The 20,171-nt window shown below is 36.7% G+C and overlaps 1 protein-coding gene across 2 annotated transcripts in view; it reads left to right on the top strand.

The window, feature by feature from the left end:
• ARHGAP21 (Rho GTPase activating protein 21) overlaps positions 1 to 20,171 on the top strand; it is a 119,074-nt gene that overhangs the window by 51,803 nt on the left and 47,100 nt on the right. For both annotated transcript variants that reach the window (XM_026065774.1, XM_026065773.1), the window contains exons 5-6: positions 11,727 to 11,819; positions 15,910 to 15,988. In XM_026065774.1, the coding sequence (XP_025921559.1) occupies positions 11,727 to 11,819; positions 15,910 to 15,988 (172 nt within the window). The remainder of the gene's footprint in view (positions 1 to 11,726; positions 11,820 to 15,909; positions 15,989 to 20,171) is intronic.

The raw sequence follows: 20,171 nt of genomic DNA, 5'->3' as shown, positions 1-20,171 counted from the left end.
TCCAGTGTGAAGTTGTGTTTTATTTATCATTAATATGGTTTAATTGTTAACTTTCTTTTGAAGTCTGCAGACAATAATTCACTTGTGCTTTCCTCTATCAAAGACTAAACTAAGGGGATTCGAGCTTTTCATTTTTATGAAGCAATGTGTGCCAGTGCAAAACTGACAGTTTTCTTGGTATCATTTTTGAGTGAAAATCTTCTACTTGCTTGCACTTTCTTAATTGCCTTTTTCACAGGTTAAACTTATCTTTAAAAATTAAGAGTTTTTGTCAAGTTCAGCGTTTGTAGATTTGAACAGGTCAGCGTAGGAGGAGAATATCATCCCTTTTACTATTGCCTTTTATTGAGAGCACTTGAAAATTATTTTTAAAGGACCTGAGTACCTAATCAAGTCTAGAGTGCATGAGATAAAAGCATGTACCAGGTTTGCTGTATTCTAACAGTGAATGAAATATCTATCTAATTTTATGTTCCAAGATAGACTTTTAGTGCTACTTTTTCACTATACATCTAGATCATGCTCTTGGGTAATCTTGTCTTCAATAGGCAGTAAATTTCCAAGGAGTTTAGAATAAAAGATACTGCAAAATTGTCCTGGAGAGCAGGAGAGATTTATACTAGGAATGGCAGGGGAGGGAGACGATGACCAACAATCAAGTGAGGGAAGTGGTGAATCAGGTTGGCGAGCAAAGGGTTCAAGGTGGTGTGGTCAAGAGAGACCTTATGGTCAATAATAAAGGACAGAAGGGAACCACCTCGAGTTCATGCCCATAAATAAGGGAGTTTCTTCAGGACAGCATCATGGGGAGAGCTCTCATGCATCTTCCAGGAAATTGGCACGACTGGGTGCTCCTCTGAAGCGTCTGTACACACCATGTGGGAATCAGAGAGGAGGAATTCGAGATCTGTGTGCAGTTGCAGGGCTATGATCTCATGGGGATCACACAGATGTGGTGGGACAGCTCACACAACTGAAGTGCTGCCACGGATGGACACAGGCTCTTTAGGAAGGACAGGCTGGGAAGGCGAGGAGGGGGAATTGCCCTTTATGTGAGGAAGCAGTGGGAACGCGTGGAGCTCTGCCTGGGGATGCGTGAGGAGCCAGCTGAGAGCTTGCGGATCAGGATTACAGGGCTGACCAATGCTGGTGATGTTGCAGTAGGTGTCTGCAATAGACCACTTGATCAGGAAGAAGTGGAAGATGAAGCCTTCTCCACATGATGGGTGGAAGCCTCATGTTCACAGGGCCTGGTCCTCATGGGGGATGTTATCCACCCCCGTATCTGCTGGGAGGGCAACACAGCAAGGCACAGGCAATCCAGGAGGTTTCTGGAATGCGTTGATTAAAAACTTCCTGACAGATGTGATTAAGGAGCCGACAAGGGGAGATGCACTGCTTGACCTGATACTTAGAAACAAAGAAGAACTGGTCAGGGCTGTGAAGGTCAAGGGCAGCTTTGGCTGCAGTGGCCATGAGATGGTGGAACTCAGGATCCTGAGAGAAGGGAACAAGGCAAAAAGCAGGATCACAGCCCTGGACTTCAGGGGAGCAGGACTGTTCAGAGATCGGCTTGGAGGAATCCTCCTGGAGACGGTCCTGGAGAGAAGAGGGGTCGAGGAGAGCGGGTCGATTTTCAAGAATCACCTCCTCCAAGCTCATGAATGGTCCATCCCAACGAGCAGAAAGGGCAGCAAAGGTGGCAGGAGGCCTGCATGGATGAACAGGGAGCACCTGACAAAACTCAAACGTAAAAAGGAAGCGTGCAGAAGGTGAAGGAGGGACAGGTGACCTAAGAGGAGTTCAGAGACGCTGTCCGAGTGTGTAGGGTTGGGGTTAGGGAAGCCAAAGCCTACCTAGAGTTGAATCTGGCAAGAGATGTCAAAAGCAGCAAAAGGAAGAGTAGGGAATAGGCAGGCCTGCTGCGGGATAGGGCAGGGGACCTGGTGAAAAAGGACATGGAAAAGGCTCAGGTACTCAATGCCTTTTTCACTTTGGTCTTTACTGGTAGTTCTTACCCTCTGGAATTCCAGGTCCCTGAGAGCAAGGAAGACTTGCTCTCGGCAGAGGAGAATCAGGTTAGGGAATACTAAACAAACGGGACATAAACAAGGGCATGGGACCTGATGGGATGYACCCATGAGTGCTGAGGGAGTTGGCCAACGTTACTGTGAGGCCACTCTCAATAACCTTTGAAAGGTCATGGCAACTGGGGAAGGTTCCTAAGGACTAGGAGAAAGTAAACGTCACTGCTATCTTCAGGAAGGGCAGGAAGGAGAATCTGGGGAACTACAGGCAGGTCAGCCTCACCTCAGTCCCTGGGGAGGCGATGGAGCAGATAACCATGGAAACCATTTCCAAACACCTGAAGGACAAGAAGCTGATGGAGAGTAGTCAGCATGGATTCATGAGGGGAAATCATGGCTGACCAACCCCCTAGCCTTCTGAGAGGAGATGAGTGGCTTGGTGGATGGGGAGAGAGCCGTGGACGTTGTTGGCCTTGACTTCAGGAAGGCTTTCAATGTTGTCTCTCTCCCATAACATCCCATAACTTGACACACTGACAAAGCATGGGATGGACAAGTGGACAGTGAGGTGGGTTGAAAAGCATCTGCACTGCCAGGCTTAGAGGTTGTGACCAGTGGCAAGAAGTCCAGCTGGAGGCCAGTCACCAGTGGAGTACCCCAGGGGTCAATGCTGAGGCCAATACTGTTTAACATCCTCATTAATGGCTTGGATGATGGGACAGGGTGTAAATGGTGAAGGAGAAAGTCATCTTCCTTAGAGCCGTTTCATTGTGCATTTGACATGATGAATGCGATGTCTTTTATGAAGACACTTTGAAGCTGTAGTTGTTAAAATATAAGGTTAGTATGTAGATGGATTGGTCATTTCTTTCATGTTGCTTTAAAATAATGTTTCCTTCAGAAATGTTTGGCTTGTGGATCATGATTAAATCAACAATGATAAGCATCCAATAATAGTCTCTGAAAGTAGTTTCATCTTTCATATGAGGACTAATCTATATTATGTTTGATACATAAATCAAAATGTGGAAATCTAGTATCATTATAGTGTAGTGTCATACTTTTTAATATGAGGTTCTCACTTTTCTGACTTCATTTCCTGTTTCTGTGTAGAAGTATCTATGCATCTAGCAGCTTCTTATCTTCCCATAGATATGAAAGCTGAATTAGGTTTATTGCTTAGTCTTCTTGTCTGTAGATACTGTAATCAGTATGCGCTTCCTAACAAGACTCCAAACATTTTCACTGAGATCTCTAGATTTTTAAATTCTGATCAGCAAACTTTTTTTTTTTTTACATGCCTAACTATGAATTTAAGTTTTTATCTCTAATTTATCTAAGCTAAAAATTCAGATCTATTAGCTGATTCAGCTCTGTGCAAGTCTGGTTTGACATTGTAGAACATCTGGGGGAAGCATGGAAAAAATGTGGGAAAGGCTTTTATTCCTTACTGCTCTTTATATAGGCTTCATGTGGTTTTAATGCTTTATTTTGCAAACACAGACTGATTTGTGTAATGCAGTTTGTGTTCTCCCAAGATTTAATTTAATTCCATGTTTTCTAACATCATCAGCTATCAAAGCTCTGTCTGTTATGAAGTAAACTAATTGTGCCTGTGAAGATGGGAACAAGGTAGATAAGGGACAAGAGAATGATTATGAAAGCAAATATTTAGAAAGGTTACAGATTGCTGGGATGATGTATTCTCAGATATACGATAATGGAATAGGACTAAGAGAAAAGAGGTAGATAACACTAATGCTTTAGGATAGTGCCATAGAAAATTGTCCTTTTTTGTGAAATTTTAATTCAACTTTCTCATTAGTTAGCCTGTAAAAGTTGAGAATGCTAAAATGGGGCTAGATTATTTTTTCCTTCAATATCAGAGCCTAATAATTTCTCTTGTTCTCTGAAAGTATGCCCAGAATATCTAGCAGAGTGGCCTTCCAACTTGTCACATCTCAGTGACTACTCTTGGGTTCAAATCATCTCTGACTTTTAATAAAATTGCTGCTAAGAGCTGCACAAGGGGTTTCCATGGATTTAGGGGGGAGTCTGTGAGTTCACTGCAACAGAAGTAAATTGAGTGGCTTTGTGAAAAGAAGTTTTAGGCTTGTCTAAGACCTGAAGTAAATACTGTGGACTGTTCAATCATCAGTTAAATTTGAAACTTGGAAAGTTTTCATTTTAGCTTTGAGAGAATTGAAAAAAAATTTCATAAGCTAATATTTCCAAATAATGCAATGGGGAAATACACTTTTTTGTATTTAAGTTGAAATTCAGTGTCACCTAGTTTTCATAAAAATGCCGGATTACTGATTCTCTCTCCTCTCTCCTTTTCACTGCTCCCCATGAAGGTGGAGGTGAGGGTCTATTAATCAAATAGTTTAAAAGATAAATAAGGAAGAGAAGATATGCCAATCACAATTACAGAGGTGTTTTAAGTAATAAGAGAATGTACTTTTGCTGTATCACAGGATTGAATGCAAGGTGTTTCTATGCTGAGTGACCTAACAGCACTATTTTACTTGCTACCATCCTCTTTTAGAGACTCATCCTTGGCACTGTTTTTTACTTAGTGTTTTTTGGTGTGTTGCTTCATGCTTGATAATGGGTAAAATAAGCTCTGTTGGGGCAAGGGTGAGGCCTTTGGGCATCCTTTTCTGTAATGGATTGCTAGTGGAGTAATGCTCACTATGTGTGAAATTCAGTTTGCAGATTATAAAATCTAAAACTGTCTTTAGTTTGACTCTCTCAGTTAAACATAATCCCAACAATTTCTTGATTTATGTTTAATTAAATTAAACCTTTGTTAATAAACCTAAGTTATACTGTACTTTCAACAACATCTTTGTGAGTAGCTTGGGAAATGATTAGCAAATTTTTGTCTTATTAAACCTAGTAGTTAGATATGCAAATCTGTATTCAAAGCAAATATCTTAACGGCTAAAGCTTTTTCTATTTGTTTGTTTTTTGTTATTGTTGTTTGTTTGTTTGATTGTGGCTGATTAAATTACTGAGAGTGCTACTTTTTTGTATTGAGATTTGATGGTCCATCTAGCAGCAATATATCTCATTCTGATTTGTAAGATTACCATTACTTCTGTTTGGAGTCCGTATATTCTTCCAGACAAAATTTGGGTTAGATAGAAAAAGAGAATATTTCTGGGGAACACAGCTCTATAATAATTCTACCATTTTCCAATCTATTAACCACCTCTTGATGAAAGTGGAAATAAGAATATTGCCATTTGTTTTGAATTGAATATGCAGACAGGTTTCAATCCAGCTAGGTTGAATTCCATGGATTAGAAAGAATGCATCTTTCTGAAAAAGGAAATAGCTTTCTTTCCCTTCTTCTTCCTCCATTCCCCAAATCACATTGCTTGAATTCTTCCATTAAGATGAAGGTTCTTGAATATAGTAGCGGTAGCATGTAGTTGGTACTTTGCTGACTTTACAAATAGGCAAGTAGATAATTTATTTTCCTGTGTTGATGAAATGACATTTTTATGGAAACCAGTGTAGCAGTTCTTATCATACAGGAACCTTGCAAAGTGTTTTGTCATTTGGTACTCAAAAAAAAAAAAAAAAAAAAAAAAAGGCACAGATTTGTGTACAAGGTCAGTTTTCCTTTTAAATATATCCTGTGATTTTACTTTACAAACCACAACTGATTTCTCAAAATACAGTCTAGAAATGTCACTTACATGTAGTGAGGCAGATTGTTGTTACATTTCAGTTATGTACTAACTGAGCCTTTTCTTCAATATTAATATCACAAATATCAATTCTGTGATCATTTAGAAACATTTATCCCACTGTAGCTGTAAGTATTTCTCCTTCCTTTGCCTGACAGGCTTCCCAGGAATCAGTGCTGTTCTGCGTTGGTGAGCCATATGGAGTGCAAATGCCTTGAATATCCAAAAATGACTTTGCAGGTCTGCATGCTCAGAGGAATATTGAGTCAAAGAAAGACCTAAAAGCCTTTCTTAATTTAACCATTGAGCTGTTCCACGGGGCCAGTGGTTGTACAATATGTAAATGAAAGTCTCCCTTGCTACCTGATGAGCAAAGGGGCAGGAGTAATACTCAGGACTGTGGCTTTCAGCTGTTCTGTTCTTTAAGTAGATATTTGAGGCTTTTTCTTTTCCTTTTTTCCTCCACTCTTTTTTAAATTTTCATTTCAAAAAAGATTCTGTATAATGTTAACAAAACTCTGTAGCAATTACTCAGTTCTTGTGTTATTAGGATTTCTAAGCACTGTTGAGAATCACTGAGCAAAGGATTTTGTTCCTCTAGGAAGAGGAGAAAGAGCATGTTTTTAAAAAGTAGATTCTTGGGAGAGACTTTATAAGAAAGTACATATTTTACTGTGATCCTGAACCCTTGTAGACTTGTGCTCTGCAGGTCAGAAAGAAAGGAAGAGATACAAGTAAGTCATAACTTTTACATTTTGAAGCAAAAAAAAAAAGTTCTTTGTCAGAGACATGCTGTTTGTGTAGTCTTTAGGACTCAGTTTTTATCTGGCTGAGTTTTATATCAGAAGGTTAATGACTACATAAAAGTGATGTGATTCTCACTATCTTATGGTGTGCTGCTAGGTTTGATAATATTACTTCTGCCATGTCATTTTCTTTTGCAAATAAATCATAGTACAATATAATAACATTGGTCTGCAAAGAGTAGCTTAAAATACAAATTCAAGGTTACAACACTTTATACAATACTTGGTATGTCACTTGTAGCAGCAGTATTCCAAACTAACATTTTAGGGAACAATGCCAGAATCGGCATCTGGATAAAATCAGTCTTTTTTGCTTCGTAAATGAAAATTTCAGTGTCCGGTTTTGGGGAAGTAGGAGAGGTTTTGCTGTGCAAGACCCTCCCTCCCCTCCCTCCCTTCCMCCCCAGCGTGTAAATAAATCATAAATGCTGGCAACATTTAATTCCACTATTCTGTTTCCAAATAGTCTTTTTTTGGAATATTCCCCTTCACTGGGGAGAAATGACTGTATTAGAATTTTATTATTTTGCAAAGATAGCTGTGATAGCCCAACATATGCAATGTTGCTCCTCTGTCTCGCTTCTGGCATCTCTGAAATTTGTCAGGAAAGCTTCCTTTGAACTTTACAAAGTGAAACTTATTTTCCGTTGTCAGGCTCTAAAGGTGGTGTTTACTCACAGGGTTTCAGCTAGTACATCCAGATAGTATAAAGGTTAGATCATAAATGATGACAAGTGTTTGTATTATGAAGAAATCCTTAATTTTATTTGACRTTCATCTGAAGAACAGTTGAAGCAAGATACACTACTCTTTTCTACTTTGATCTTGCTGGTTATTGAAGGTAGCAATTAGTATTATTGGGTTGAAAATTGCTGGCTAATTACAAGATTTGCATATAATTATGAAGAAAAACTTATGTTGGCTAGGAAAAACCTGCTTGTTGCAATAAACTGCTTTTCTTTATTTGTCTCACATTTGATTGAAGATGTTGTTTTAGCTGCTTCAGACCATTTTCTTAACTTAGTTGTTTAGACTACTGACCTCATTTTAAGGACTGCTGATTCCATACTATCCTTGTTTAAGCCAATGAATTTTTGCCTGAAGCCTTCTAAATACTTGGTGGTTCATTTTCATTACCTTATTTCTGGTGATACTGATTCCCTGAAGTAGAAGTTTAGACACTGATTTGCCTTCTCTAAGGTCACATCTTCATTGCAGTATCATCGTTTGAGGGAGTGGTTGCACTGCAGGGGGTATCTAAGCTGCTCTGTTAGCAAAGCTCCGTTACTGCTTCAACATTAATGTAAGGTTTAACTTGCTCTGACTGGTGGCTGTTTACTCAGGTTGGAGACTTTCATGTGCATACAAGACTGATTAGGGACAATTTTGTTTTTATGGACTGTTTTTCAGTTTCTGGTGATTTAACGTGTACGTAACGACTTTATATGCTTCTATTTTTTATTACTCTTCTGTGAGACTACGCCTCTGTTACAGCTATGCTTCTGGAGAAATTAAATATATATGAAATGCTTTTTCCTGGAAGCTGTGCTGTATGTCTGAACTGCTTCCTGGCTTGTGTGAGTGTGCTCCCATCACCTTGCCTTTTTGCCTTTTCCTCTTCACGTGTATGATGGCCTGCTCTTCACTTGCAATTGAAAGTTTGGGGGAAATTATCCTATTCGGCAGTCGTCTGCAACGCAATGCTTGTCACTGACGCAGCAAGCCGCTGTAGTAGACTAGTCTCATCTGCTGCATGACTGAAGTAAACCAGTGAAAGGCAGGATAGGTGCACGTCCAAACGAGGCCGTATTGAAGTGAATGCAGTGAAGCCTTATCTTTCCCCCATTGGTAGCCTGAACTATTTTTATTCATGTTAATGGTAGTTTTATTAACCCAGTTCAGGAGGGTAAATGATGAGTTTATATTAGGCTACAGTAGGTTGCACTATATTACTGGTTCAGATGTCACCAGCATCCAAGCATTACTCCAAAACTCAAGGCTATCTCTCTGTGTTTTAAAGCACTGTTTTACTCCAGGCATTTATGTGCCCAGAGGAGTTGGGTGCTAGTGACAGTGCTGTGACCGCATTTAGCGGACAGCACAATAAGTGTAAGCTCTGAGAGAGGGTGAATGAGTATGTAGCGAGTGTGTCAAGCTCCTTACATGATCTGAGTGAAGAGCTATGCTAAAATGCATCTCTCTTAAAAATCATTCTAGAATGAGTAGCATAGAATAAGTGAAAATAAAAAATCTTTTATTGTCATTTGTGAAATTTATTTAAATGTTTATTTGTAACTGAACTGCTTTAAGCTTTTCTCACTAATAGCCAAATATTTAGATCTAAGCCACAGATAGTTGTTCTATATAACAGATTTATGTGACAGAAGTACTAATTCTTTCCAATTGCTTATTAGATATTGCTCCCTAAACAAAAAGCACTATTATGAAGAAAGATGATTAAGTGAATGCAGACACACTGTAAAAATAGTGTGCACTTAGTAAGTAATACTTACCGTGTAGTCTCTTCTACAGCTTAGCTGTGTGTTGTTTATTAGTGCTATGTAAAATGTATGGCTGGCTTTATTATTGTTCCATTACACATGATTTCCATCTCCTAGCTTAATTCTTGCCAGACAACAATTTGTCATGACTTCAGCAAGAGTAACTTTAACCAACAATTTCCAAATATTTTAATTGGGCTTCAGTAACAGTGACAAGCAAGCTGCCTTGTTTAGTATTTCAGGTTTTTGCTTGCTCTGCTCTTGTGTAATTTGTGACCTGACCTTCATGTGTGACAATATGAAGAAAATAACTGTCATACTCAAATGTTGTTACAGCTATAACATTTTCTTCTAAAATCTATTCCTTTGTTTACAATTTATTAAAATGATGTGTAATAATTGTTAAATCTTGAGAAATGAAATAAGTTATTAGATTGCCCATTTTACCTAGAACATATTTCAGTAATGATCAACTGCACGTCTGCAATATTTATGCTCCCTCAGCTGGTCTGAAGAGAGTATCATTAGCTGCTACTGTCAGAAAGAAAATATTGTTTAGCTATGCTTGAGTTTCAAACTTAAAATATAAACATATACTTTGAGGCTGCACATTCTAGAAAGCTCATTTATATGCTTACTGAAAGAAGTTTTGGGTTGTATCCAAGTAGTAAAAGACCAAGGAGAAATGAAGAATATGCATTCCTCTACCAAAGCTTGGGAATCCCAATATTTCTTCTTGTCTTTACTTGTATATGGGATATTACAGAGGTGTAAAATAAACCTGCAAATGTAAACAAGATGATAAAGCTTTCTTCTTCCTTTTGTGCCCTTAATTTGATCTTAAACTGTAGGGTGGTGTTTCACCTTTGTAGAAAGAAGGATGAGTGACAAAGAACCAGGTTTAATGTGCAATCAACTTTGGGACTTAGTCCACCAAAGAGCAGTGCAAAGCTGAAGTGGTTGCAGGTGGGGTTGAGGAAGCTCCTTGTGCAGCTGCCAGGACATTGCTGACATGTTGATCAGAAATCAGGAGTTCAGGGAAGCCTTCGGTCTCTGGTCTCTGGAAATTAGTGCGATTTTTCTTCTCTGATTGAGAGAAGTGGTAACTGCAGTATAGGTATGCTGTGTTTGGTATCAGATGGGAGTAATCTGTCTGCTTGACCTCTTGCTTTGTGTATTCAGGTATGGAAAAAGCTTTGGAGTGTTACACAAATTGCTGTAGGCCATTAATCCTCTTTAACTGACGTTTTCTAAAGAAAGTTGAGATAGGGCCTGATGTGGGGTTACAGATATTGTTTTAAGTGTTGTAAATTAAATGTGCCAGTGCATACTGGGAGCTCCATGATTTTCATTTGCTTCTCATTTGGGGGATTAGGTGTCTTTTCAGTAAGAGAATTAAGTGGCAACCCTGGGAATGATGTTAGGCAGTACTATGAATGGTCACATTTTAACTGTTCACCCTTATAAGTAGGTGAGCAACCTTTTGTCCATGGCATCTGAGTAAATTATTCTTTGAGCTCATCTAAACTTGCTGAAACATTGCTGCCTCTTAAAAGATAAGACCTATCAAGTGTTCAGTGTCTATTAAAATCAGGAGATTAAAAATGACAGATACGAGTTTTGCTTCACAAAGAACATTTTGTATATCTTGTAGCTGTGCCCTGCAAATCAAATTTTAAAGTATTTGGGGACTGAGCAGCCATCTGGATTTTTCTGATTTATAATTCAGTTATGTTGTATATAATAGCTACCTGATTCTAACAAATCAACTTTCTGATTATTCTGTACCAATCTAGAGTTATTTTGAGCGGGTCATTTAGAGTAAACCATTTTGTTTAACTATGTTTTGGTAAGATGGCAGACACTGAGCAGTCTGCAAAATGAAGGCATTAGGCTAAAAACTGGATTTGAAAAATGTGAAATAAATTCAGAGGGGAGCCTGGTTTGCTACAGTTTATTAAAATTCTAAAAATAAGGAGCTTTTCTCATATGGAAATCAAACAAAAAGAGGCATATGGGGTGGAGCACACCTTATTTATATTCCATAAGTAATTGAAGAAGACAACGTGACTTAGTAAACATAACCCAATGGAATACTTGAGCTGTAGCTTAAATGTTTTCAAAAGCACCTCCATTTGTGTCTAAATTGAAGATTAGTCAGTAAAGAAGTGATTAGAACCTAATACTGTAGTTTCAAAGCGTGTTGGTTTTATCAGCAGTGCCAGTTTTAGTTATGATTGCATGAGGAACCTAATAAAGACTACCCCATCTAGAGAAAGCTTGTAAAATTTTATTTTTCAGTTTACACTACTGATTCTTCTTCAGTTTGTCTGGTTTTATATCTCATCCTAGATAGGTGTCTGGAAAAGAAAGGAGTAATTTTAATTGTATRTGTATGTATTGTATGAGGATGAAATAGCAATGAGATGATAAAATTAAACTGAAAAGTATCATTTATTATGACATAGTTAAAAGTTTAAGTTTGATTTTTCTTTTTCAGGCACCTAAAAGATCTTTAGTATAGTGAAAGGAAATGCCATCTCTAGGACTACTTGCCTCTCCTCTCCTTCCTCCCCAAATTGGACTTTGGTATTTAATGCAACAATGAATATGGCAGGCTTACGCTTCAGAAGAGCTCTTTAAAATAAAAACATTGTAATGCAGTATAATTAAGTGTCCTTTCTTCCTCAGGAAAACAAAGAAATAGACTGGAGCCAGTGGATACCATATTTGTTAAACAAGTTAAAGAGGGTGGACCTGCTTTTGAAGCTGGACTGTGCACAGGTACTGTTCTTCTATAATACTGACTTACATAATGTAAAGTCACATGCTAAGACACATACAATTTAAACTTGCATATAATTATGTGTCTTCCACTAAACCTTCATCTTTCCTTCAAAAGTCTGAAACCCTTCTTTTTGAATTGTCATTCTGTGGTTTTCATCCCAAAAGTGCCACCTACGATTGGATTCCCTCAGGAGGTACTATATATTACACATATATAAAAATCTTAGTGCCTTTCTTAAGAGAAAAAAAAAAAGGAGTAAAAAAAATGCAATAAAATATGTGAGGAAAAAGAGAAAAGAGATGAACATGACACTGGTAAGTTCCTATTTCATGTGCTTCGTGGACAAATTGATAACCCCACAACATTCAGGTTTTTTGTCCCTCCATATTCTACCTCCTTTAAATTAAATATGACCAATCCAGCTTTGTCTCTTCTAGTCAAATTTTGTTTGGTTATCTGATTTAATCTATCATTCTTGGAGCAGAAAGCTTGTTTTTTGTGAAGTGCCATGTACTTCGTGACACTTCTACTTAAGTGCTGAAGAGAAAGCTGTGCTAGGAGGGGTAGTTTTACAAGTAATAAAGCAGTAAGTTACGTAGGTAGATACCATTACAAATGTGGATTTCTATCTTAAAAATATGGTAAAACTTACATGAGGGGGTTGTATTTGTGTCAGTAATGGAATGTTGATATTTTCTTTTGAAAAAACTTGCGTACATGCATTTGCCTGGTGTAGAATAACTTTTGCATGTTTCTTCCCAAAGAAATATGAAGACCAATGCGATCAGCAATTTAGAAACAATACTAGGTCACAGCTGTGTGACATACTGTCTGTCTCTCTCCCGGTTGGTGTCTCTCTCTCTCTCTCTCTCTCTCTTTTTCCTTTAACTCCTCCTTATGTAATTTCTCAGAGAAGGCTTACTTTCAGCATTATTTTAATGCTAGTATATAAAGAAATGTTTTGGACTGATGAAGTACAGCATATGCTGAAGCTGTACAAAGCAGCCGTGTTAATTTCTACCCTGTTCAATGTTTGCCAAATTAAAAGAGATGAAATCTGCAGACAATATTTTATTTTTAGGGATAAAAAAGGTTTTAGGAGCCTAGAATCAAGAACAAATAATAAATGGGAAAATAGATTTTAAATTACCAGGATATGTTCTTTTTAAAAACACTGCTGATAGTCATTATATCTAATTAGGCCATGTTCGTATTTCTTGTTAAAACTTCAGATTGAGATATATTACTATATTTCTATCTTGAAATTGCATTATAAACCACTCAGGGAATGATTGATGAGGTAGATTGCTTAACTTCTGATACAGACACTGTATACATTTCTTGTTTGTAGATTCAGTTGTACTTTTTTTTTTCCTTTTTTTTTTTTTAATCCAGCTTGGGTTTGTTTTATAGTCATGCTAGTGGAAAGAAATTACTTGAAAATCTAATATGAATTTAGATTAGCTATGTTGGGTTTTGTTTGTTATGTGTGTTTATTAGTTATGTTTGTGTTTGTCGGTTCTTATTTCACTGCTGCAGGGCCCTTTACCTTGTAGCACTGACAGTCTTGACCCAAACTTGATTATGCAGAATCAAACTAAGTGTTTCAGGARCTTGCCTGTGTGTTAATCACCAGAAAGCTTGCAATACTCCTGTAAACTTGAGGAAGAGGGTACAATATTTTAATTGTAAGATAATTCATTTCGAGTATCTTTGAATACTCTTGTAAATTTAGCTGATTTAGAGTTAGATCATATTCCCCATATTTAATGTTTGAGGTATTTCATTAAAAAGAATGTATCTGTGAGCTCCAAAAATGTTTTAGAAACATCGAAACGTGCACAGCCAAAACAAACCCACATTTCTCAAGTCTTGATATTCGTGCTCTGATTTACATATATGCAAAGGATATAAAGGACTAAAACATGTACGGAAAGGGARATGGTTTAAGTGTGTGGGTGATGGTTAAGTGTTTTTAGTTTGATTAAAGGTATTTAGTGGGCCACCTGAGAGCTATGAGGAAGAAGCCTTCATGCTTCTATGCCCTTTCTTCCACCCCAAGCACTGGCCTTCTCTTTCTATATGCCTGAACCTGAGCAAAGTTATATTTTGCAGCATTGCCTACAACCACTTCTTTCATGTAACCAGTTCTGTAATGTGTCCCACCTGAATGTTCTGGCAGCTTCAGGTTCTGGTTCATTGGATGCATGCTTCAAGTAGACTTGTTTCACTGCTTTGTTTAACCTAGTCTTTTTCTTTGAAAAATAAAAACTGCACARGAATGAGTAAGATAATATGAACTACTTTAAGGATGTTCCTAGTTAAGTTTTCTCAATGGGAATAGTGAGTAAAGATCCAAATCCACGGGTGAGTTCTAAAACAGTACAGGGAGAAAAAACAGTTTTAAGTTCTAGAGAAGGATCAGATACATTCAGAGGAAGTCTTGCCATATGACCTAGCAGGACTGAATTTAGAGCTTGCAAATGAGAATATTTTTTGGCGTAAATCATAGGATTTTTCCATACAAACGTACTTTTTGAAAGGATTTCTTTTGGCTTGATATTGAGCATTTCAAAATTAACTTTTTCATAGAAGTCCAGCTTCTAAGCCTAATTACATAGGGTTTATGTACAACACTGGGGTGAGGATTGTTGTCAGTCTCAGATGCCTGTCAGTCATGTAGATTGCTAGCAATCGTTAAAGGTTGCCATCAATCTTTCTTTAACACCTTAGAAAGCAAGAGATGAAACAGAGAGTTCTTTCATGAGAAGGATGGTAACCAGCTGATGAAAGGAAATAGATAAACTTCTATAAAGTTGCAAATACTGCAGCAATTTGGTTGCGTTATATTACATCATATGTGTAGACCAAATTAAAAACAGCCATCAGACCCATTTGGGAGGGTAGGTCTGAAACTCTCTGGAGTCTAATAGAGTACCTCCATAGTCCTTGCATTTAGAGCATTATTGCCACTGAATCAGACTGAGCCTTTAGAATGAACTGCTTTTTCTTCATCTTTGACATGATCACACCAAAAATGCACAAAAGGCTTTCAATCTCTAACGCTACATTGAAAAAAAACATTCCCTTTGGTTCACTTTGTATGGGTCCTTTCTTTCAGTTCTTTTTCCAACAGCCTTCCAGAGCTCCCTAGAGCTATAATCTTTTAGTTCGTTTTCTATTCATTAGTAAATTCAAGGGGTTTTTTGATTTTTCTGATTAGTGATAACATAAATGCCATTTCTGGTGGAGGAATGGGATGGGTTTTTCATCCAAAGCTGAAATAGCTCATAGCACAAAGATCTTCGTGTCTCCTCATTGATGTATTTGCCACTTATTTATGCCAAGAATGTATGAAGTTATGAATGGGGAAGATGCAACAAACTATTTGGAGAAATCTGATAAAAGTGATATCAGGTCTAAAGATTGATCTAAATGGACAAGAAGTAGCCACTTACACTGCCCAGGATGCATTGTTATTTTGAATCTTGAAGAGCAAATAATGACTCAGAAACAACTTAAATTATCCTGAGGAAGGAAGAAATTGGAGCACCTTCCAAATTGTCTTTTATTTATCAAAGGGGAAAGAAGCAGTAAACTGCAGTATTTCCTGATATTAAAGGAAAAGTATACAGATACACCTGGCAGTGTCCTGAGTTAATGTTTGGCTTTGTTTTGTGATTAAGTGCTGTAATGAAGTATTTACCTGTAATTCACTTAAGAAGAATTAGGGTGAGTTTTCAGTATGTGGTACCATGCATCAAAAGCATTATTTTGAAGACAGGATACTCTGATATAGCTTATGCCTGCTTGTGGTTTTCTTTCTATGAGTTTTTAGATGATTAATTTGGAAGCGTAAAATGAGATACCGCATTTTGGGAAGAGTTTAGGAACTTGGCATTCTTTATATGTTTACATGTAATCGTATTGTGCACCTTTTACATTCTTTTTTTTTGTTAAAAGAATAATCTTGATTTTAATAAATTGGTTATCCTGATTATTATGAGATACATACTTATAAAAGAAAAATGAGCAAAAAAACCCCATCTAGACAAGTTGAATAAGGTGTAACTTTTCCCTTTACAGGTGACAGAATTGTAAAAGTCAATGGAGAAAGTGTTATTGGAAAGACATATTCTCAAGTCATTGCTTTAATACAAAACAGGTAAGATGTTAGTATTCAATTATGAGTTAAACTTTGTTACTAAGCAGGAAATTACTGCTTATAGTCATTCTGAAAATATCATTGTTTGTATTTTTAAATCTTCCATATTATACACGCAGTTTTATGCATTTCTATTTTCGTGTATGTATTCAATGCTGAGAAAAGTGTAAGAATGGGTGTGCTGAATTGTATCACCATCCTTTTATGTCAGTATTTGTTCCTTGTTAGAAAATCACTTTGCTATAGAAAGGTGTCTAAACTTAAAACAGGCAGATTAGTTGTACATACATACACATATACGTGTTTATTTAAAAAGAAAATCTGAAAAATCTACCTTTCTTATGAAGATCTGATAACTAAAAATCAGTATATCTAGTAAAGCAAGCATTTTATACTAGTGCATACCGGCAAAACATCTTCACTTCATCCTCGCTTTCCTTTATATTGCAGCAAGTTAGGAAGCTTGTACAATGTTAAGGAAACAGTAATATTTACTGCTCTTGCAAGTCACAAGTGCTTGTAAAATCATGTCCATAGGTAAATCTGGATACTTATTTTTATGTCTTTTATCCTGTTCAGATTTTACTAATTTCTTGGCCTCAATTTCTGTTCTGGAGGAACAAGAGTCCAATACAATAATGAGTTATGTGGAAAAAAGATGTATTATGATCTGCATGGAAAAATGTCTTCTGAATACATCACATGTGCCACAATCTATTTTTAGTGAATCTCCATGCATTAATCCTTAATTATGCTTACTGTCAGAGTTAAGGAAAATAAAAAATGCTGACCTTCCTACTTTAGTGCAGTCTTGATTCAAGATTTTATTGAAGATACCTGTGTTCCAGGTAAATGTTTTTTAAAGCAGGAATGCACTTTAGAGCTCCGTAACCAAAGGGATGATAGGCAAGGTAGCCTCAAAGGCGTTTCAGACCATGAGTACTTTCTGTATGAGGGCTGGAAAGAGGGAATCTGCCTTTTCTTGTAACCTGTAAAAAGGCTGAATATAACACTAGTCATGTATGTTTTTTCGGTCAATACTATTGACTCAAGACAGAGGACATAGTTCCTTACTTTGGATGATGTACCTGTTTGGCTTGTAATGCAATCTTTTACCTTAATCCGAAAGACGGAGAAACGGATCACGTCTTTCAGTGACCTAATTAGGTAGAGGTGATGAATAAAGACTATTTCAGACTCTTTTGTGTATGTAGTGAACCTTCCCACCGGAATGCAGCCCTGTGCCCACTGTGGATAAGCCAGAGAGACGTGGGGGGATTGGTAATGACAGTTTTATCAGTGATTATCTAGTGCAACTAGGAGAAGCAATATAGCACACCGCTGCCTCTGTCCCCCTGATTTCCATAAGTTCAGAGAAGAGGAAGGGATACTATTGTTAGCTAAAGGATGAGAATTTCTTTCATCATCCTGAACCATAGAAGACCACAGCAAAAGGCCAAGTCCGTCCCAGAAAATGGTGCAAAAAAAGTTGAGTCTTCTATACAGAAAATATAACCATTTTCTGTCTTCAGCTGAGCTTCTTAGGATCAACAGATATTAATTCTGATTCATAAAGATAATTTGTGGATTCCGGATTAGTCAGGTGTATCTTCCTTGTAGCTTACAGACAATGATGGCTGTTATGTGACAGTTTCTCATATGACTAAAGAATGAACTTTCTGTTTCTTCTCTTGAAAACTGTATTCTTGAGCTCAAAGCAGTTTGTTCTGCACATCAAGTTTGTTTTCTTCTAAGGTCTTATGTTGCTAGTACCCCTTCGCTGCAAGCTGGGTTGTGTTACCTTTATATTTGTCTTGCTAAATACGTGTATATCATCAGCGTAGCCATTCTGAATCAGAGTGAAGATCTATTTAAGTAAGTATCCTCTCTGATATGGTCCAGTAGTGGATTCTTAGGATAAGAGTATGCAAACACTGAAGCTACAGAGTGATATTTGCTCAGCTAATAGCATCCAACTTTCCAGAAATCTCTGATTTAGGAATTTCATGAACTTGATATCTGCATCACTGGATTGAATAGTTCTTGATATGTTGGTCTTGCATGAATTCACTTTTGAAGGTATTTAAGCTCTTAATATGTAAAATAACCAATGACATAGTTCTTATTCTGTTTTGTGTCTTAGCTAATTTTTGATCAAGCACATCTTAATATCTTAAGTAGCTTTGTGCAAGAGAATTGCTGAAAGGCCTTTTGAAAGACTGGATAAATTGTTTAATAAATTGTAATTTCCTTTATTCATGACTAAAGACAGTTTCATTTATGGTCTCAGTATGTTGTGTCATAATTTTCTAGATATTTTAATTACTGTATTTTAATTATCACTTTTAATTACCATTTCAAACACATTGCTGACTATAAATGCTTATTCTTTTATAATTTCTCTGATCATCTTCAGAGAAGTTTTAAGTAACGATACAACATATGTTATTTTCTGCTACTTTTAATAAGAGAGTCCCCCTCACACTCAGCTGTTTTGAACTTAGATTCAGTTGGTTCTTGCTGCATTTTTGATTAGGTTATTCCAGCAGTTCCATCTCCATAGCAGTTCATTGTATTTCTAGAAAGTTGTTGAATTGTAGATGTTTGCCCTCATTGTATAATGCTAGAGACTTCAGAACTTAGGCTTCTAGTTAAAGCCAGATCCAAATGGATGCTTTCTGATCTTTAAATGAAAGATACCCATGAATTTCTAGAATTTATGGATGGGCTATAACTGAAGTGTTTTGTTTTATTCCATTCTGAGATATAAGTTGCATTTTTCAAGCTGTGGAGAACATTGTCTATTTTGCTCTGGCTGGAGATAGCAAAGTTCAATTTATGCCGATGATTTCCTCTGGAAACACCTCAGTAGAATTTCTAGAAAGAACTATTCTTTGTAAGACTAGTTCTGAGATTACTTTTAAGTCCAGGTTTCCTATTCTTTACCAGTCATTGTTAGTTTGGCCCATTAAGGTTTTATTCTCATCTGTTTATGTAATCAACTTGGAGATACGTTGATTACTAACATAAACTCTGTAAATTTGCTTTATTTAGAACCGTAAATAGAAACAGATTTTGATTTCCCCCCCCTTTTTTTTTGAATTGTGGGAATTTGAATGGTTAAGCCTATTCCATTTGTTTCTTTTGCAAATTTTTCTTGAAAGTATTGAGATTGTTGAGAAACGTACGGAGCTTATGTATTGAATTTTTTTGCTTCATTAGTACAAAATGTATCAAAATGTAGTCTTCATGATAATAGTGCATCATAGTGCTGTAGTTTTGATGCCTCTGAGTCAATAAATTGAAATTTGACTGTAAAAATGATGGGTAAACCAAGTCATTTGCATGATACAGAGATTTCTGAAAATTTATAATATCCAATATTATTGTATCTRATATTTTTGTGTAAGCTGTCACTTCCTCTGTGTGATGGTTCTTATTAACACTTTCTAGTTAATAATTTGCATACACTTTATAGTGAACTAGTCCTCAAAAATGCCTAATATTCCTTGTTCCTTGTGTCAAATTTGAAAAATATTCTGATAGCACTTTGCAAAATAAAAAAGTAGGAAGATTCAAATTGGCTGCAGAACCTTCTTGAGTTCTTATTTGAATGATGCTGAAAACATTGTTCCTGAGTGGAACCACTTTCCTTTCTTTGGATGGCTACCAGAATTGTATTAAACTATGTAAGTGGCCTTAATCTGTTTAAACAAATAATGAAAAGAGTACAGCTTCTTAGCTGAAGAGAATAGTTTGTTTTGTGTTGAATTATAAGTAGGTAACCTTCCTTTCTTTAAAAAGTATTTGAAGAGGGGTATTGCTATATAAAAAATTTTTGACTTTCTGAAGTCTTCATCCTGCAGTTAAGCATTGGTTGTTATCAAACCATAAATTGCCTAATAGGATTTGTTATGAATAAATATACACATACATGCTATCCACATGTAGGAATGAAATCTGAAGCCTTCATTGGAAAAGCCTTAAATGCCTCTCTCATATTCTTTTTGTCTTACAACTCTTATGTATTTTAATATCCAGGCAGAGGAGTTTAGCCAAAAGAGCCACCTCTTGATAATACTCTTTTTAAAGAATCATTTAAAATAGTTCTGCTGCTTATGCTTTTGGACAAAACTGGAAATGCTATTGTAAATAAACATCTAAGATAAGACTCAATACTTCA

The sequence above is a fragment of the Apteryx rowi genome, unplaced genomic scaffold, assembly GCF_003343035.1.
Source record: "Apteryx rowi isolate R43461 unplaced genomic scaffold, aptRow1 scaffold_231, whole genome shotgun sequence".
Lineage (NCBI taxonomy): Eukaryota > Metazoa > Chordata > Aves > Apterygiformes > Apterygidae > Apteryx > Apteryx rowi.
Note: the sequence above shows the minus strand (reverse complement) of the source record. Positions and strands in the feature narration are given on the sequence as shown.